The following is a 17069-nucleotide window of genomic DNA, read 5'->3' on the forward strand; positions in this document are numbered from 1 at the left end:
AAATTGTAAGTTTTATGGGACTTCTACTGACTGTACTCAGTCCAGATCATCCAAAAGATTGAGAATCGTAGATCCTTCAGCGTATAGGTACATATGTATATACATTATACAGTGTGAAAAAAAAATGCTCATAAAATATAGTATGATATTATTCCGCTGCCGTGAGTTCAGGAATATCGGGGGTTACGTCGCCGTGACAGTAATTAGTAAGGTGTGCGGTCCCCGTCCTATAATAGGAACATTCCATATCCTCATGTGAGTGGAGCTCATACGAGGCGACTAAAGATAAGAAGCATTGACAGCTGGTATGGACCAACAGAATTCCCAAAGTGGGTTAATGTCAGGCAGGCGGAAAATCCCAGAACCTGATTTCTTAGACAGATACAGACGAAAATGCAATTGGGAATACGCGAAGATGGGAGAGTGATTATAGCTGTAGGATCTTGTCTGAGTATATATTTATAAATAATTATACTCGGTATTTGACAAAGATTATTTATTTAGGGCTGGTAAATCACGAGCAATACATTTAAAAAACCAACAGCCAAGAATCGTCCATGACAGCATTTGTTTTTTTTTTAAAGAAAAGAAACATCGCGCAGGCGCGAGCTCGTCGTCACAGCGCATGCGCGTAGACAATAGCTATCGTTGTAAATATTTTATGAACTTGCTTTTAAATTGCTTATCATAGATATGCAAACCTGGATTAATATGCCTTGTAGTCCGATCCGGACCAAAAGATTAATTTCCGTGCAATACCTACTCACTAAACCTCATTTATAATTTTGATTAGTTACCTTATATTAGAATTGACACACTCGAAAAGAAAGAAAGATTAGCTAGATTTCATTCTAATCTGTGATAACCATGTTAGGCTAGTCGAGTCTTTGAATAAATCACTTATCTCATTAATATAAAAAAATCACAACCTGTGAGCAAAGTGATAGGAGTGAATTGACATCGGTGTCATTTACACAAGCACGCTTTAGATATTAAGATAAGTTATATCTACGTTTATTGATTTCACCATACAAACCAACACCAAACAGACAGGAATACTCTCTTATCATCAACTTGAGCTTTTAGCTAAGTCAATATTGACTTTACATACAGTCATAATATGTAAATTGGTATTTTTGACATTCGCGGAATTTATGATGGAAACCTTCCAAGGTCAACACTCATGCATGATTAGACAATACGAACAGATTCGATTATCCCCAACATCCCTATAATTTATATCCTCATCTTTATACATTTATACATTAGAACTAGAAGAGCCAACCAGCTACTTCATTATTATTGCCGTTTATATAATTCTAGTTTGTAAATAACCCTAATTAGAAAAAATACTTGATCGAATTTGAATGTGAACAAAATACAATACAAACTACAAATATTTTAAAATCACATTTAATTTAATTAATTACTAATTAGCATATTATGTATTCGCGGAGTTAAATTATACATCGATGCGAAAATTACAAAACGATAAAAATATAAATGTACCTAATTGGTACTTACAATAAATTAATAATCTCCAGGAACTATTTTTTGCTTGCCTCAGGTCTGTCCTTTCACAACACAACTGAAGATTTTAATTTGATATTCTTTGTCACACAATTAAAATTATCACTATGCAGATTTGTCAGACTTTAGCCCTCCTTGAGGAAGTGGCGGTGGTGGCACGTTGGGTATGGCAGGGTCCTTTGATTCGAAGTTCAAAATATTCAGGTCATTTGGTTCTGGTGGTGGAGTTTGAGCTGTAGGCTCAGGATTTGCCTGCGCTGGCGTAGCTGTCGGAATGTCTGTCTTTAGTACCGGAGGAGGCTGCGCCAAAACATTAGGCAGAGGTCGGTACAATGGTAAAGGTGCGTAAGGGCTTAAACTGAAGGGGTCAAAGGGATCGTAGAACCGAAAACTTGGATATGTGTAGGTAAATGGACCGACTTGAGAAAATCCCTGATAAGCAGGGTCTATTCGTCCCAGAGGTAGTACTTGTGGAGGCAAACCGAACTCGTTTAAAGGTATGGGAGATTCAGTGTTTGGTGGCGGGGGAGGTGCGGTGGAGGCTTCACTTTGTGGCTTCTCTGAAGGTTCGGGCGGAGGCGACGGAGGCAGGTCCGAGGAAGCTGGAACGTCTTGCGGTACTTGGGCGGCGGGCTCCGTCGGTATGTGAGGTTGCGGATCTTTCGGATGTGCCGATTCTCTATGAATTCCCTGAAAATTGTATTAATTCTATTATAATTACTGTTATTGCTAAATAACTTATTGACGGGATAGTATGGGAGGTAGGGAGATATAACATGCATCACATTATTAATAACTATTTTAACCTCTGTTTGTCGTTTCGCGATAAACTTAAAAACCACTGCACGCATTTTCATACGGTTTGCAACAATAGATAGAAGGCGTAGGTATAATTTTTATGTTTCTACTTGAGCGAAGCCAAGACGGGCGGCTAGTAAATAAAGGATGTAAATGGACTGCCACTGGCTAAAAATATGTGAGTTTTACGGGTAAAGATATTTTATGGGCGATTTTTAGTTACGCATATTTCTACTACTCAAAACTATTCAGGTCAAAAAAAAAACACTTAGGTACTAAAAACCTCGCACAAGATAAATATCCGTGGGACATCACAAATATATTACATATATTACTTACATTTCCGAGAGGGTAGTCTCCATAAAATAAAGCAGGTTGAAAAGGGAAGTAGGACTCGTGCAGCACGGGTTGGTACACGGGGTATGCCTTGCTGGGCTCCAGGTTTTGGTTGGAGGTGATGAGAGCGTTGTAAACCTTCGGCACGCGGCCCGGGGCGGGCTCCGCGCTCACCGCCGCCACGAGGAGTAACAGCTGGAATGTAACCAAATAACAATAAGCGATTTGAGAAAGTACTGAAGCGACTATTTGGTATTGATATAAATTTTGATGCTCTTTTACAAAATATTGACTTAGAATATTTTCATTAAGTAATTTAACAAAAAATTTCGCAAGAAATTGACAAGGTGAATATTAGCTTTTATTTACGTACTGCGACCAAAGATTCGACAATATAATAACTTTCCATTTGTTTTAATAATCTACTTTCTATAAATTAGGCATTCTGTCTATTACGAAACTCTTATATGGTTAAAAAATCATTTACAAAAGTGATTATAATTTCGTCATATTCATTTAAAATAAAAATATTTATGAAATAATTATAATAATATGATATAATATAAAAATCATATTATCAGTGAAAACAATTATTTTTACATGATTTAATCATGTAAAGACTTTGTAACGCCAGTAGTATTCTATATTTAGTCTAGTATTTCTGAATAATTTATGATATATCTATTTTGAAGTAATTAAAATGTCTAAAATGCATGCAGTTTTCTGTTGATGTCTATAATTAAGAAACTCTGACGTGTTATTTTTAAGATACAGCTAATAAATGCCTATAATTTTCCATGCTGCAGAAAACCTGTTTATCGAATTGCATTACCTACCAACTTGTAACGAGAGCAATTAGGATTTACCTTGAACACTGCTTAGTGATTCATAAGATTATTAATACAACATGTGGTATGTAGGAACAAAACTATGTAACTACAAGTCCTAACATTGCAAATAAAAAAAATGTCACTGTGCTGTGTGAGAATTCATGCGATCGAATTCAACGTCCGTTATGGTTTTCTGGGTCACGATTTTAACAACTTAAAAATGTTAAATTATATATATTTTACCTACTTTTTGAAGGGTGATTTAAGGTTTGATTAATTATTACCGTTATTAACGCGTAGTTTATATATAACTAAGTATTTAGTATGTAGGAAGCTATTAATATTTTGGACTACTAGGACTTATGTTAATTACTACTTAGTACAAAGCACCTACGTTAATAGGTACTTGTACTTTGATGCAATGTGGGTGAAATTGGCATCCTTTCATTTTAAAGAATTGTCAATAAATACCTAACCTTTAAACTGCATTGTTAAGCTACAATTAGTGATGACGAATACTGAGAGTACACACTGTTTATTAGGTCTAATGATTACCTATGGCCTACTAATATTGACTGTCAAAACTTATTTTTAAACTGAGATTAACCTACTTATAAAATAAAGGGCTTTTTGTAAAGCGCGTAATCTTTTGCACTTACAACAGGGTACAATGTTCTAATTTATGCCTTACTCACGTACCTACCTTAACATTTGGATTTGTCATGCGGTCGGCGCTCTGTAGCATTTGATAGACAAATTTACTTGCAGAAGCGAGGATAATTTCGATTAACTACCTATACATTATGGTTCGTGTTGAAAAACCTGCTAATAATAAACTATGCTTATTCAAATGGAACAGTGTATAAGTACGTAAAATTTGATTCTATGTAATTAAATTAACTTTAATTTAAAGCCTTATTGTTCACACAAAAACGACTTTATGTATTATGGAGTTTAATATACCGTAGTAGAATAAAACGTGGATTTTCACTTATGGTTCTGCACACCTACCTATTGCCAATTTCGTATGGGATCGGGGATGGACGGGCTGGGTTCCAAAGAGCGGCTATTGTTATTGGTTTTAGGATTAAGCAGGTATTCTAAAACCAATCTGACATTAACCTACACATTTATGATAAATAATGTCAATGTCATCTCATTTCCTCTTAAACTTGGTGTTGATATTTCACTGAACTTTATCCGGACCTTTCACAATTTTAATGACGCGATCGCATAGGCTGTGTCATGTAGGTGTAGTAATATACATATAATAGGATAATCAAAAAGCAACGTTGAAAATAATATATTTATTTATCCCCTAACTGGAATATGCATAACGATTTATCTATAATTATGTAACAACTAAATTCAACGAAAATGAAAACTAAATTAAAAATATCTATTATTATTTATGTATTTTAATTTTTTAATAGATTTAATATCACCGAATTTCCACTGCAGCAATTTTATGACAAAATAGATTTAAAAAAACGTATTACATACAATGTAAGTTAAAAGAAAACTTAAACCTACATATTTCTCCGGCCACAAAGCCAACCTGTACACTGTACACTGTACAGGGTAAACAAGGTAACGAAGTAACATACAAACGCTGGTAGTGTAATTTATTATAATTAAAAATGACATAAATATGATTGAATATCATCCCACGAGAGCAAATTATAGTAATGTACCAAATCCTTGTGCTTTTCAATGGTACACCCACATACACTCAACTACTTGCCAAGTTTCAAATGCATACTGTAGTGGTGGTTTAGTGTTTAGGACGAGATCAAAAGGTCCCAAGTTCAAATCCTACTCGGGCCATATGAGTTTTGCAACCTATAGATAATTTTCATAATTATATCATACACTTGCTTCAGGTGAAAAAAAACATAGTGAAAAAATTACACCGATCGTGCTATATCAGACGCCCAGTACAATAAGTTGAATCCAAAAAAGAACTACTTATATTTATTTTTAGAAACAATCTCTTGATGTAATAGACCGCTACTAACTAGAACATTCCGATATTATTTATGTGTCTACTCTCGTATGAAAGAAATAAAGTGAGACGTGAGGTGTGGCGATTTTAAGGTACTTAATATAAAATGCTTATTAGTAACGACCTAAAATTAGAAGCATGTCAGGCATGCAGGTATAATGTTGGTATTAAATTAATATTAAAGTAACTTTGAATTTATATAAAGTAGAAGAACTATAAAGTTATTTGTAATAAAATAAATATTTTTATTCATAAAGATATAACGCCTACTAAGAAATAGCTGCTATTTAATTGCTGCTTTGATTTTGATGATATTATTTTTCGTTTACTCAAAACTATTTCAATATTAAGTTTTTGGGACATTTTCTATGTTTGAAATTTCGATGAAGTTCGCGCCAAAGATATTGGTAAGGATATGTGAATGTCAAGATGTTCAAATTAGTCGGACGTGAATATTGTTTGATAGGCTTATTACATTACGTTGATTAACAAATCTGAATTGCCTATGATATGTAACTTGTGTAATCCTGAGTTCAGTTTAACAAACTAATCACAAATATCCATCCATCCTAATTGTTGTTTCGATTCATTTGCATATGACTAAAGTTCCAGATAATGGAATCTATATCTCCAGGTTTCACTTGCGGCTGTGATGATCCGAAACTCAACGTTTGCCTAAAAACCTGTCTGCATTTTTTTTATTGTGGATGTTACGGCCGTCGGCCTCCTTGGGAATGCTGTATTTGCTTATCATCTGTCAAGACTCTTTTCTCAGTCATTTTTGTTTCGCGAGGAGTGTTCTTATTTTAGGGCGTTAAGAGTGTAACAATATCATATTTTCAGAAAATAAAAATATATTTTTTGCTATAAATTTAAGAAAATATGAAAAATATAAAAAGAGGTTCATGTCAACAGGCAGGCTTAATCGTGGGAATGAACAGTTACCAATTGAAATAATCAAAAGACATAAATCATAATCTAACAAACTTTGACAGTAAATTGTTAACGTGAAGGATAACTGCCTTTGGAAAACGCATATACGTGCACTGAGTACGTATATGTACGTAATGTGTACTACATTATAGACTGAGTTAGAAATACAGTAGACCAAAAACTTACTTTTTGCAGGTTGATAACTAAAAACACATCGACGACGCGGTACTTGTCTTGTTACAAGGCATAGTTAGTTTATTAGCCGTCCGTCTATCTGTATTTAATCAAATCTTTCAAGTGCGAAATTTCATATCGCTTCAGTTTCAATGACAATACATTATTATGATAAGTGTACTGTCACTCGATAAGCTAGTAAAGACTTGGCTTGACAGCGCACCACCACACGTACACACTCTGAGACGGCTTGTCGGCGACTGCCCCCCGCCGCTCGCTTTACGTGACGTATGCGCACAAGACAAATAGATACGTATACACTACATCCCCTCCTTAACTAAAATATATTTTAGTTTAAATAAAACTACAGTTATCGATGAGACGATTCTACATTTCACCAATCAAAATTCAGGTAAATAATCAACAACATCTATGATAAATAATAACACCTCTTGTTTACTACTCGGTAGCATCAATCGAATCGTTTCCTTCTCCAGAGTCCCGACTATTGTCTTCACCTTTGTCACTGTCTATCACTTTCCACTGTCCTTGGATCTTTTTTAAATGTACCACATTCCTTCTGTAACTTTGCCCTGTTTTGTCATTTCGAACTTGAATATCGCCCCCAACTGCTTTTTCTACTGTATGGCTAGTTGTGTCGAAGTTAAGGCTAAGCTTGTTATCTTTGATCATGTTTTTTATATAAACTTTATCACCAGGTTCCAAATCACATTCTGTTGCCTTTCTCTTTCTGTCTCCATATTCCTTTCCTTTTTCCTTCATTATTTTATCTCTGTCTTTCATTTCGCTTTCTGTTTCATAAGGTTCTAACCCCATATCACCTGCCATTGGAATCTTATCTCTGAATTTCCGCTTAAAAAATAACTCCGAGGGCGTCTTTCCCGTAACCGAGTGTGGTGTACTGTTGTACATCACTAAGTAATCGTATAAGCTCTCCCTCCAGTTCGTTTTTTCGGCTTGACTTATTTTTAGTCGCTTAAGAATATCGCGGTTCTGGCGTTCTACCTCGCCATTCTGTTGTGGCCAGTAGGGAATAGTATTGAAGAGGGTAATGTTCTGTTCCTTACAGAATGATTTGAATTCCTCACTACAAAATTGCCTACCGTTATCAGCAGTTATAGTGAGAGTATTTCCTAATCGGCTGAATATTTCTTTGAGTATTCCGATTATTTCAGTACTAGTGATTTTCCGACATATTTTTATTTCTTTGTACCTACTGAAATAATCCACTACAACTAGCAAATAATCGCCGCTTGGAAGAGGTCCCATTAGGTCAATAGCAACATCCATCCATGCATCCTCCGGTATCTCTCTTCTCTTCATAGGGTTTGGTGGGTTTGGAGCGGAAACTAAAGTACACCCTCGACAAGCTTTAACGAAATTTTCGGCATCCTTGTCGCACGCTGGCCACCATACTTTGGTTCTCATTCGGGCTTTCATTGCCACTATGCCAGGATGGCCTTCGTGTGCAGCGTTCATTACCCTTTCACGCAATTCTTTGGGAATAACGATCCTCGTGCCTCTCAGTAGAAGTCCTTCATAAAAACAGAGTTCACTTTGGAATACTTTAAACGATTTTGCTTCATCGCCCCACTTGTTATTGTAAATAGCTTCTTTTACACTCTTTATCTCATTATCCTCTCTAGAATAATGTAAAAGTTCCCTCATTGATACCGCAACGGGTCGAGTGTATTCAACAATTTGGTGAATGTGATCTTCTTTTGTTGTCGGTAAAATTGTGGGTAATTTAAGAAGCCTAGATAATGGGTCCGCGATGTTTGTCTTTCCGGGTTTATATACTACTTTGTATCTATATGACTGGAGCCGAAGAATCCATCTTTCAATTCTCGCGCACGGCTTGGACTTTGGGCCAAAAATTACTTCTAGAGGTTTATGGTCTGTTATCAGTTCGAAATCCTTACCATATAAGAAAATATGAAAGTGTTCCACTGCCCAAACCAAGGCAAGCGCTTCCTTCTCGGTTTGGCAGTACCTGCGTTCACAGTCCGTTAACGTCTTGTGCCCATACGCGATAATTCTCGGCCCCCTATCATTTACCTGTATCAATACTGCTCCGAGGCCGACTGGGCTGGCATCAGCAATGACAATTGTTTTATCATTTACGTTGTAGTATCCTAAGTTAGGAATATTGGACAGGGTTGATTTCAAATATTCGAATGCTTCCTCTTGTTTCGAGCCCCAATCTTTTTGAATATCTGACGTCTTTGCGTTTTTATTACGAAGTAGTACTTTAAATGGTTCAGTAACTGTCGCGAGGTTAGGTATCCATTTTCCTACGTAGTTTATTAAACCCAGAAAGCTTTGCAGTTCACTTACATTTACTGGTGGCCTGAACTCTTGAACTGTGGTGACGTATTTTTGCAGTGGTCGAACACCCGCATCTGAAAGTTCATGTCCTAAAAAACTCACCTTCTTTACTCTGTGTAAACACTTTTCTTTTTTCAAAACCACATTATTTTCTTTTAACACTTCCATCACCTTTTTTAAACGTTTATCGTGTTCCTCCAAATCTCTTCCAAATATTAAAATGTCATCAATGAAGTTAAATACTCCATCACAACCAAGTAGCATTCGTTCTAAAACTTTTTGAAAAATTTCTGGAGCACATGAGATCCCAAACATCAACCGCTTATATCGAAAGAGGCCTTTACTGGTGATGAATGTGGTTATGTGTCGAGAATCTGGGTGCAATTCAACTTGATGGAAGGCGTCTTTAATGTCTAATTTCGTAAAATATTTGGCATCCCTCATTTTAGGCAGCAACTGGTCCATGGTCGGTAATGGGTGGTTTTCTCTGAGAATAGCAGTGTTAGCCCTTCGCATGTCAACACATAGACGGATGTCCCCATTGTCTTTGAGAATGGGAACAATAGGTGAGACCCATTTTGAAGATCCAGGTACTTCCTCTATAATATCCTTGTCTATAAGTTCCTGCAATTTGGTTTCTACTTTTGCTTCTAAGGGTATGGGTATCCTCCTGTAGGGTTGTGAAACAGCTGGTACTGAGTCATCTATGTGTACTGAAACCAGTACATCTTTAAATTTTGGGAATGTTGTTCTTTCCTCTTCATTCACCTGATTAACTCCTAAATTTAATCCAATTTTTAATATGCCTAATGACATTGCTGTTTGTTTTCCTAAAAGATTTCTCGTTCCATTTGCTATAACAAAGAATGTTGCATTTTCTTGTTTGTCCTCTACTTGTAGTGTTGCGTTGAAACATCCCTTAACTTCTAAAGGTTTATTACTTCCGTATGCTACAAATCTAATATCTGGTTTAGCGATCTGATTAGATACTGCCACTTTCCGTCTCTTCATCACTTCCCACGTTTCTCCAGTTATCAAGTTATGTTTGCAACCCGAGTCTATGATCATCTTCGTTTTGATTCCACCAATTACACAGTCAATTTGTAGGTCTTCGTCTATGTGAAAAACATAATTATATCCATTTTGATCATCATTACTGTCATCTTCTATTTGATTAACTTCAGTATTAGATTTTGTTTGTAGTCTAGGTTTTTTCGGGTTCGGCTTATTGGAAGTATTTTCTGTATTGTTCCTTTTAAGGTTGCTTTTAGTTTTACACCATTGTCTAAAATGTCCTCGAAGTCCACATTTTAAGCAATCTTTATCCCTTGCAGGACATTTATCGGAGTTTGAAGAGTGCCTATAGTTTCCACATCTCCCGCACCTACTGCCTCTATAATTTTTCCAAGGTTTTTCTTTTGTATCTACTTTATTAATTGTCTGTTCAGGGGTTTTCCCTTTCTCAAATTCTTCCATTTGTTTATTTACAGTTTCGAGGGCATTAGCTTCATTTATAGCACGATCCAAAGTCATCTCATCTCCTATTTTAAGAATTTTTCTTCTTAGTTCATTCGAGAAGCATTTCTCGATAACTTGGTCCACAATGTGCTCCTCTTTATTTTTAAATTCGCATTTATCAGCTTGTTGTCTGAGCCGCAGTACGAATTTCTCGAATTTTTCAGTGGGCTCCTGTTGAATAAGTCTGAATACGTGACGCTCATATAGTGTACACTGCTTCGGTGCAAAGTACGCGTCTAGTTTGCTTATTGCAATTTTGAATACGTCAGTACCCTCCGATGGTTCAACATCAGCCCCCGGGAGGTTGTAGAATATTTCCTGTAGGTCGAGCCCACCAAAATGTAGCAAGGCTGCCTTTTTTTTTTCGTTCTGGACGGTTCCAGATGCTTGCAAGTATATATTGAGAGCTCGTTTCCATCGTTCCCATCTAACGCTTACTGAGCTTGAATCACCCTCACAGTCGAAGTTTTCATCTTCATATTTAAGGCTATACCGTCGTGACTCATTTTGGGCAAACCTGAAATAAGGTTAATCAATTTAATGATCAGACTATTAGTCTGCTATTAACGACTTTTGCCGTTACTTCACATTTTGTGAGCAAATATACATTTAAGTATTTTTCTTTTATATACAGACTTTTTCTGCTTGGTGCCAGTTCCAGACTCGCAAGTCATATACCACAATACTAACATGAATACAAATATGCAGTCAATTTAATGATTATACCTAATTTGTTTCACCAATTAAATGTACAGAATTATCTGCTTGGCAACCATTTCTCTAACGATGCACATAAGTTCATAACTTCAATTTAATGAGTTCTATATGAATTGTGCTTAACATTTTTTTGTAATTGAGTTAACTGAAAGCAACTGTCAATTTAATGACCCACGTATCCACCGTTTTTTTTTTTTTTTTTTTTTACCACGTAAAACTACACTTACATTGTAGATTAGATAGATACCTAAATAGTATAGTCACCATATTCTCAAATTGAAATTTCAAATATTCTACCCGCTAGATTAAACTTACATCAGTTTCGCAGTTTATAAGTAAATTTAATATTATCATCATCATCATCATTTAATTTTATTCATCTTGCATGCTTAAATTTTTCTATTGATTGTCGTTATTTAACTAAACATGTACATTTTGTACGACATTTCATATTAATTTATTGTATAGAATACGGCTAACAGTAGCCGTCCACTTCTTTGTTTACTTTACTATTGACCTATGTATAATTATTAATATAGGGTAGGTGGAAGGTTATTCGCTCGAGCACCTGGTTCAAGCGCCCGACTTATGATTCATAGGTTTTGTTTTGTTATCTCGTTTCATTGAAATATTGCCATTATTTGTTTGGACAACAAAACGCCTATATAATGTTTATATTGAGAAAATAAACCTTCACAGGTACTTTTCCATGTCAATCATTACTACAGTTATATATAAAAGCAATAAACTACTAGACTGCTACATCTTTAATTGGCACTTAGCGTGCAAGATGAATGTTGAGTTTCTTCCCCTATCGTTTAATTTTTTTTTTTTCACGTATAATGTAATCAAGACATACCTTTATCCTCGTCGCCACTTGTACTGTCACTCGATAAGCTAGTAAAGACTTGGCTTGACAGCGCACCACCACACGTACACACTCTGAGACGGCTTGTCGGCGACTGCCCCCCGCCGCTCGCTTTACGTGACGTATGCGCACAAGACAAATAGATACGTATACACTACAATAAGCATGACCCGATGGTGCACCCAGGGTCGGCTTCCAAAGAAAGAACTTCTCAAAACAAGGCCATTTTTTCACGGGTTGAATGCAACAAGATCTCTGACAAGAATAGAAAGCTTGTGACAAAAATGACATTATTCTAAAAACTCTAAGGTATTTTTTTTGTTGTTGATGATTTGTGTTGTACCTCGACTACAGTACTTGAGTGTTCTCGATAGGGGATTCTAAAAATAGGAGGTACTAACGTTAGCAAATAACATGGGCCTCCACATTCAAGAGCCAAAGAATGTAATCTTAGGCCCTGGAAATGTTAAAAATTAAACAAATACCTACTCAGAATTGTTTTTTTTTCTTGCTATTTTTCTTATTAATTTTGTCTAAATATCAGCTTTATTGTGAAATTTGTGTTGGTTAAATGTACAATAGACACAATAGATGACGTTAGCAGTACATTTTCGTGTGTCTTCACGTCATAGTCCGCTTGCCGCTCTTATCCAAGTTGTTTAGTTAGAGGCTGAGGTACAAACGTAAAATTGTGATGTGAATTGTCATTAATCTGAATGATTTTTATAATCATTGAATACAGGTAATTGACAATTTCAAAGCCCATCGCAACGAAGTCATGGTCATGGTGCATTGCCAGAGGTGTTGTGAACAATATAAATGGGCAGTGCCGTGGGTCCGGCTCCAATGCGGAAGCCCGCAATGCCACGTCTGTAAGCCACGCTGCCACGCCCAAGGTCTAAGAAATGGAACGTGTTGAAAAACTAAGGTCACAATTAGCCAGTTGAATAATTGAACTCGTAATACAATAAGTCTCGTTTTCGCACGTTGTTTTATGCTAATTTGTTTGGAGGTTCAAATGATAAATGCGGCGAAGTTTGTGTCTATGCCAGCATGGTTGGCGTTCGTTGAATAAGCATAGTTTTAACATTTTCGATCCGAAGAGACTTTCCACCTAATTTTCTGAAAAGTGAAACAATTTTTTGTTGATATGTATGTACTCACGTTTTTGCAAATTATTAATATTTGTCTTTGTCCATGTATGGTATGTTTTTCTTAAAAATAACACGAACTTTAGTTACCCCCATCAATTTTGTTGTGGTAGAATTCATATATCATAAAAATAAAAAGGTAGAATCACAACTAAATCCATCTCTTTGGATTATTTATGATTACATTAAACCGTTTTAGCAATGGAAATGAAGGAAAAATAAATGTAGCGCATCATTGTGCATTCACGATTGTCGGCAAAGGTCAGTGACCGTAGTGCATTGCATCGAAAACCTTGCAGTTTCCCAATGCAACGTAGGTGAGCTTATTGTGAGTCAGTAGATAAGGGCTCCGAGTATGCCCTGGCCCGTGTACGTGAGACTACTCTCTGATGATATTTGATACAGACAAAGAACATAGACAAATCAGTAAAATTATTGTACCTTTTTAGTGACTTTTTTAAAATAGATCTTAGAACTAGGTGTAAAAATACAACCCAGTTATTCAGACTGCGTGGGTCATGACAAATATTTAGAACAGATTTGATATTGAGCCAATAATTAAATTTGAAATAATCTCCATTAATAATAAACATTATTACATTTCACGCATATGCCAGCCGCGGAAGTTACATTTGTTTTTTATTTTTTTTATTTTTTAAGGTTTACCAACATGTGTTTACATCCAATGTTAATTCAAAAATTGGCAGGCATATGCTTGTAATTCTATCTACTCAACGGATTGAGATATAATGCTAATATTTTATTGCAACAAATGTGGCAAATTCAAATTAGACCTTCACAGGCACTTTTTCTCGTCAATTTTTATATTTTAGTTAGCGAAAAAAAAACAAAGTAGGCGAATAAAAACACACGCAGTTTAGTTTAAAATATATAAAATTTTGTGTTTATATTGTTAATTCTATTTTGTGAGTAAAGATTAACTGATAATAACTGGTTCGTTTATCAAAATACTATAAATTTTAATCGTATGCATACGTCATCATTTTTGTTTCGTATTAATAACGTTTCAGAATGCTACAAGTTCTTCGAAAAACACTTTAGCTACATTATTATGCCACGCGTGCGGCGTGAATAGACAGTTTGCGTAAATTACACATTGTCTAAAGTAAATTCAAGAAATAAACAAGCAAGCTGTGAAACTATTGTCTTCGTTCAATACCCAGTGAAAGTATTTTGTGGATTTTGTTAAGAATATTGTAGACTTATCTATTAATTAAATTAGAGGAGGTAAAACAAATTATTTAATAAGATAATTCTTAGCCTTAATCACAGGCTTTTCTTGCAATTTGTTGAAGTTTATTTATTTCTTATTGAACTAAAACCAACGTATACTTATCTACCAAAACCATATGGGTTTTGCTAGATAAGTATAGCAAAGTATGGAGTAAATTATATTTAACTGAATTATCAATCATTCGTTATGAGAGAACAAAAGGAGGTTTTTTATTTTTATAAATTTGCAAATGCCCATCCATATTATGGAGAGAGTCTTAGAATCACTCCACAATATGGATGGGCATTTGCAAATTTATGCACATATTCACATCAAGATCCATTTTTTAGACTTCATTTAAATTTAGACTTTTGACAAGGAAATATTTCACCAGGAATTGAAATAAAACATCAGAACTTTATCGAAAGAAAGAAAAATGATGGAGATGTCCAACTATTTGTTGTCAAAGCATTATTGAAAAATACACTTACCCTGTTATTCTTAAAAATATAAAGCATATTTTAAGCTAAAATAAGTTTTGTCTCGCTCTACCAATGCCAAATTTTCTAAAGTGCGATAGTAACAAAACATACTTTAGCTAAAAGTATGCTTTATCTTTTTTATGAATAACAGGGTTAGAAAATAAAAGTCATGATTTATAACAAATCTTCATATATCATGAAACTCATAGAATAACGCATCTATGATTTTTAAATGCCAAATTTTAAATTGAAGTTTTATTGCATAGTAATTTCACCCAATATTTATTCATGATCAAAGCCTCTAAAACGAAGTTATAAATGTGAAGCTGGGGCGGATCTCACTGACACGAGCGTTACAAATGTATTGACACAATTTGCCGGTAAATGTCAGAGAGTTGTGGGAACCAAGTCAGGCGGTCTCGACGCGCCTTCCAACAACGTGTATTGTTTGTCATGTTGATGATCGGTGGAAACATGGTGCAGATCGATTAGCAGGCGCACGCACTTGTCACGTGCCAAAGAAAGTACTTTGTGGTACTTTTTAAGTTTTTAACATGGGATTTAAATTATCTAATGGGATTAATTCATATGTTCTCTATATTTTTTTTCTCATAATGTCCTCTGTCATTAAAATCACGTCTTAAATTAAGTAGGTACTTAAATATAAAATTAAAATCATGGATTAATTAAAAAGAGGATATCCTGCAGCTAGATTTGACCCCAACATTTTACATGTAAAAATAACCGTTGATTAGTTAATGAGACGAGGTTCTGTACCTTTTTCAATACCTTTAAAACTACGAACAAAAACTACAATGGGCGACGTGATTGAAGTCACCTTCGAAAGTTTAATCATGTAAAAGTGTATACGAAAGATGGTATTTTTCTTGTAGTTAAGATAATGAGTACGATTATCTTATAGCGTTCATGTTCTTCACTACATTGAAATTTCGCAAGTTTATTAACTAGACCATCTAGTTGTGCAATTTCAAATGTTCGGAGAATCTTTGCCCGAACGGAGACACCGACTAATAAAGACATGAACCGGCAATTTTGTCCGTTAAGAGTAAATCACATTGGATTATATTTTTTACTTAAGTTATGTATAAATTAATATATAATTAAAATTGCATGTGTGACTTTCTCATTGACGAATAATAAGTATTACTTACATAATATGCGAATAGAATATTCTGGGTTATATTTTTTATAAATGTTATGAGTTGGTATGCAAAACGACCACGTGATAAATGGAAATTAAACAAAATAATGGCATAAAATTAAAATACCTTTTCACGATTTATTGACAAATCTAAAATGTATGTTAAGTTATTCAAATCTTTATTCTATTTTAGATAGACTACGTGAACACTTGTGCAGATACTGTCATATTATGTCAACAAGTACTCGATTTATCGATTTAGGCAAGAAATAACTTTGTTGAAGATTGAATGCAAAGTTGTTAAATAGAAGGATATTGCAATCCTTGCATTGTCAATGTCAGCATCTATGGAATATCGAGAGATAAGTTATGAAAGATGCGTTAAGCGTGTTGTGCAAGGATGGAGTGGTGTTTGTTAATGAAAGTTTTGGTTAATGAGTAAGTCTGTGGACTCACTTTGAGAGGCGTCGTCGTCATGTTGCTCGCAGGCCGACGGGTAGTGGAGGAGTGGCGCACGCGGCTGTAGGCTGTGCGCAGCGGCGCGGGCGCATGCAGCCTGCCCCTCGCCCTCTAGCTAGCCTAGAAGGGACACTCAATGTAGGCACACTAGGTTTAGCCATGCAATATAGATGTCATGCATAAATTAATTCATATTTACTTATTCGTATTTCGTTACGTTAATCTTCCTACGGGTAGTATTTTTCGTATTACTAATTTAGGTTGGTACACAAACTTTTTGCTTAAAATATTTTCGTACATTCACATTCTTATTATTCTTAATTTAGTATAGCCTATTTTCGATTACCCTAACATTTTACCGCCGTTCATTTACTTCCCAAATTAGTCAGTAGTACAAAATAATTATCCAATAATCATAATGGTTTAATTATATTTCTCACTGAACAATTAAGTACAAAAGTATAACGCCTAATCTTTATTATGCAATAATCTTTATTTACCTACCATCATGCAGTATGTATAG

At 35.1% G+C, this 17069-nt stretch overlaps 2 protein-coding genes across 2 annotated transcripts; both read right to left on the bottom strand.

Annotated features, from left to right (window-relative positions):
- Window positions 1-1397: 1397 nt before the first annotated feature.
- On the bottom strand, window positions 1398-16665 carry LOC128677376 (uncharacterized protein). Its single transcript, XM_053758159.1, has 3 exons — window positions 16544-16665; window positions 2668-2859; window positions 1398-2220 (listed from the first exon to the last, which is right to left on the bottom strand). The coding sequence occupies exons 1-3, from the start codon at window positions 16562-16564 to the stop codon at window positions 1636-1638; spliced, it is 798 nt and encodes a 265-aa protein (XP_053614134.1). The 5' UTR covers window positions 16565-16665; the 3' UTR covers window positions 1398-1635.
- Window positions 6773-12220, bottom strand: LOC128677368 (uncharacterized protein K02A2.6-like). Its single transcript, XM_053758146.1, has 2 exons — window positions 12050-12220; window positions 6773-10990 (listed from the first exon to the last, which is right to left on the bottom strand). Exon 2 carries the CDS (start codon window positions 10486-10488, stop codon window positions 7066-7068), a length of 3423 nt encoding a protein of 1140 aa, XP_053614121.1. The 5' UTR covers window positions 10489-10990; window positions 12050-12220; the 3' UTR covers window positions 6773-7065.
- Window positions 16666-17069: the final 404 nt, after the last annotated feature.

This window comes from Plodia interpunctella, chromosome 2, assembly GCF_027563975.2.
Source record: "Plodia interpunctella isolate USDA-ARS_2022_Savannah chromosome 2, ilPloInte3.2, whole genome shotgun sequence".
In the NCBI taxonomy this organism is placed as follows: domain Eukaryota; kingdom Metazoa; phylum Arthropoda; class Insecta; order Lepidoptera; family Pyralidae; genus Plodia; species Plodia interpunctella.

What these genes read in the sequence shown, in the direction of transcription:
- LOC128677376 (XM_053758159.1), bottom strand. Translation starts at nt 16,564, where the DNA reads ATGACGACGACGCCTCTCAAA. An exon ending in TGACGACGACGCCTCTCAAA is followed by an intron (nt 2,860 to 16,543) that starts GTGAGTCCACAG and finishes GTTACATTCCAG; the next exon opens with CTGTTACTCCTCGTGGCGGC. An exon ending in GAGACTACCCTCTCGGAAAT is followed by an intron (nt 2,221 to 2,667) that starts GTAAGTAATATA and finishes TACAATTTTCAG; the next exon opens with GGAATTCATAGAGAATCGGC.
- LOC128677368 (XM_053758146.1), bottom strand. Translation starts at nt 10,488, where the DNA reads ATGACTTTGGATCGTGCTATAAATGAAGCTAATGCCCTCGAAACTGTA.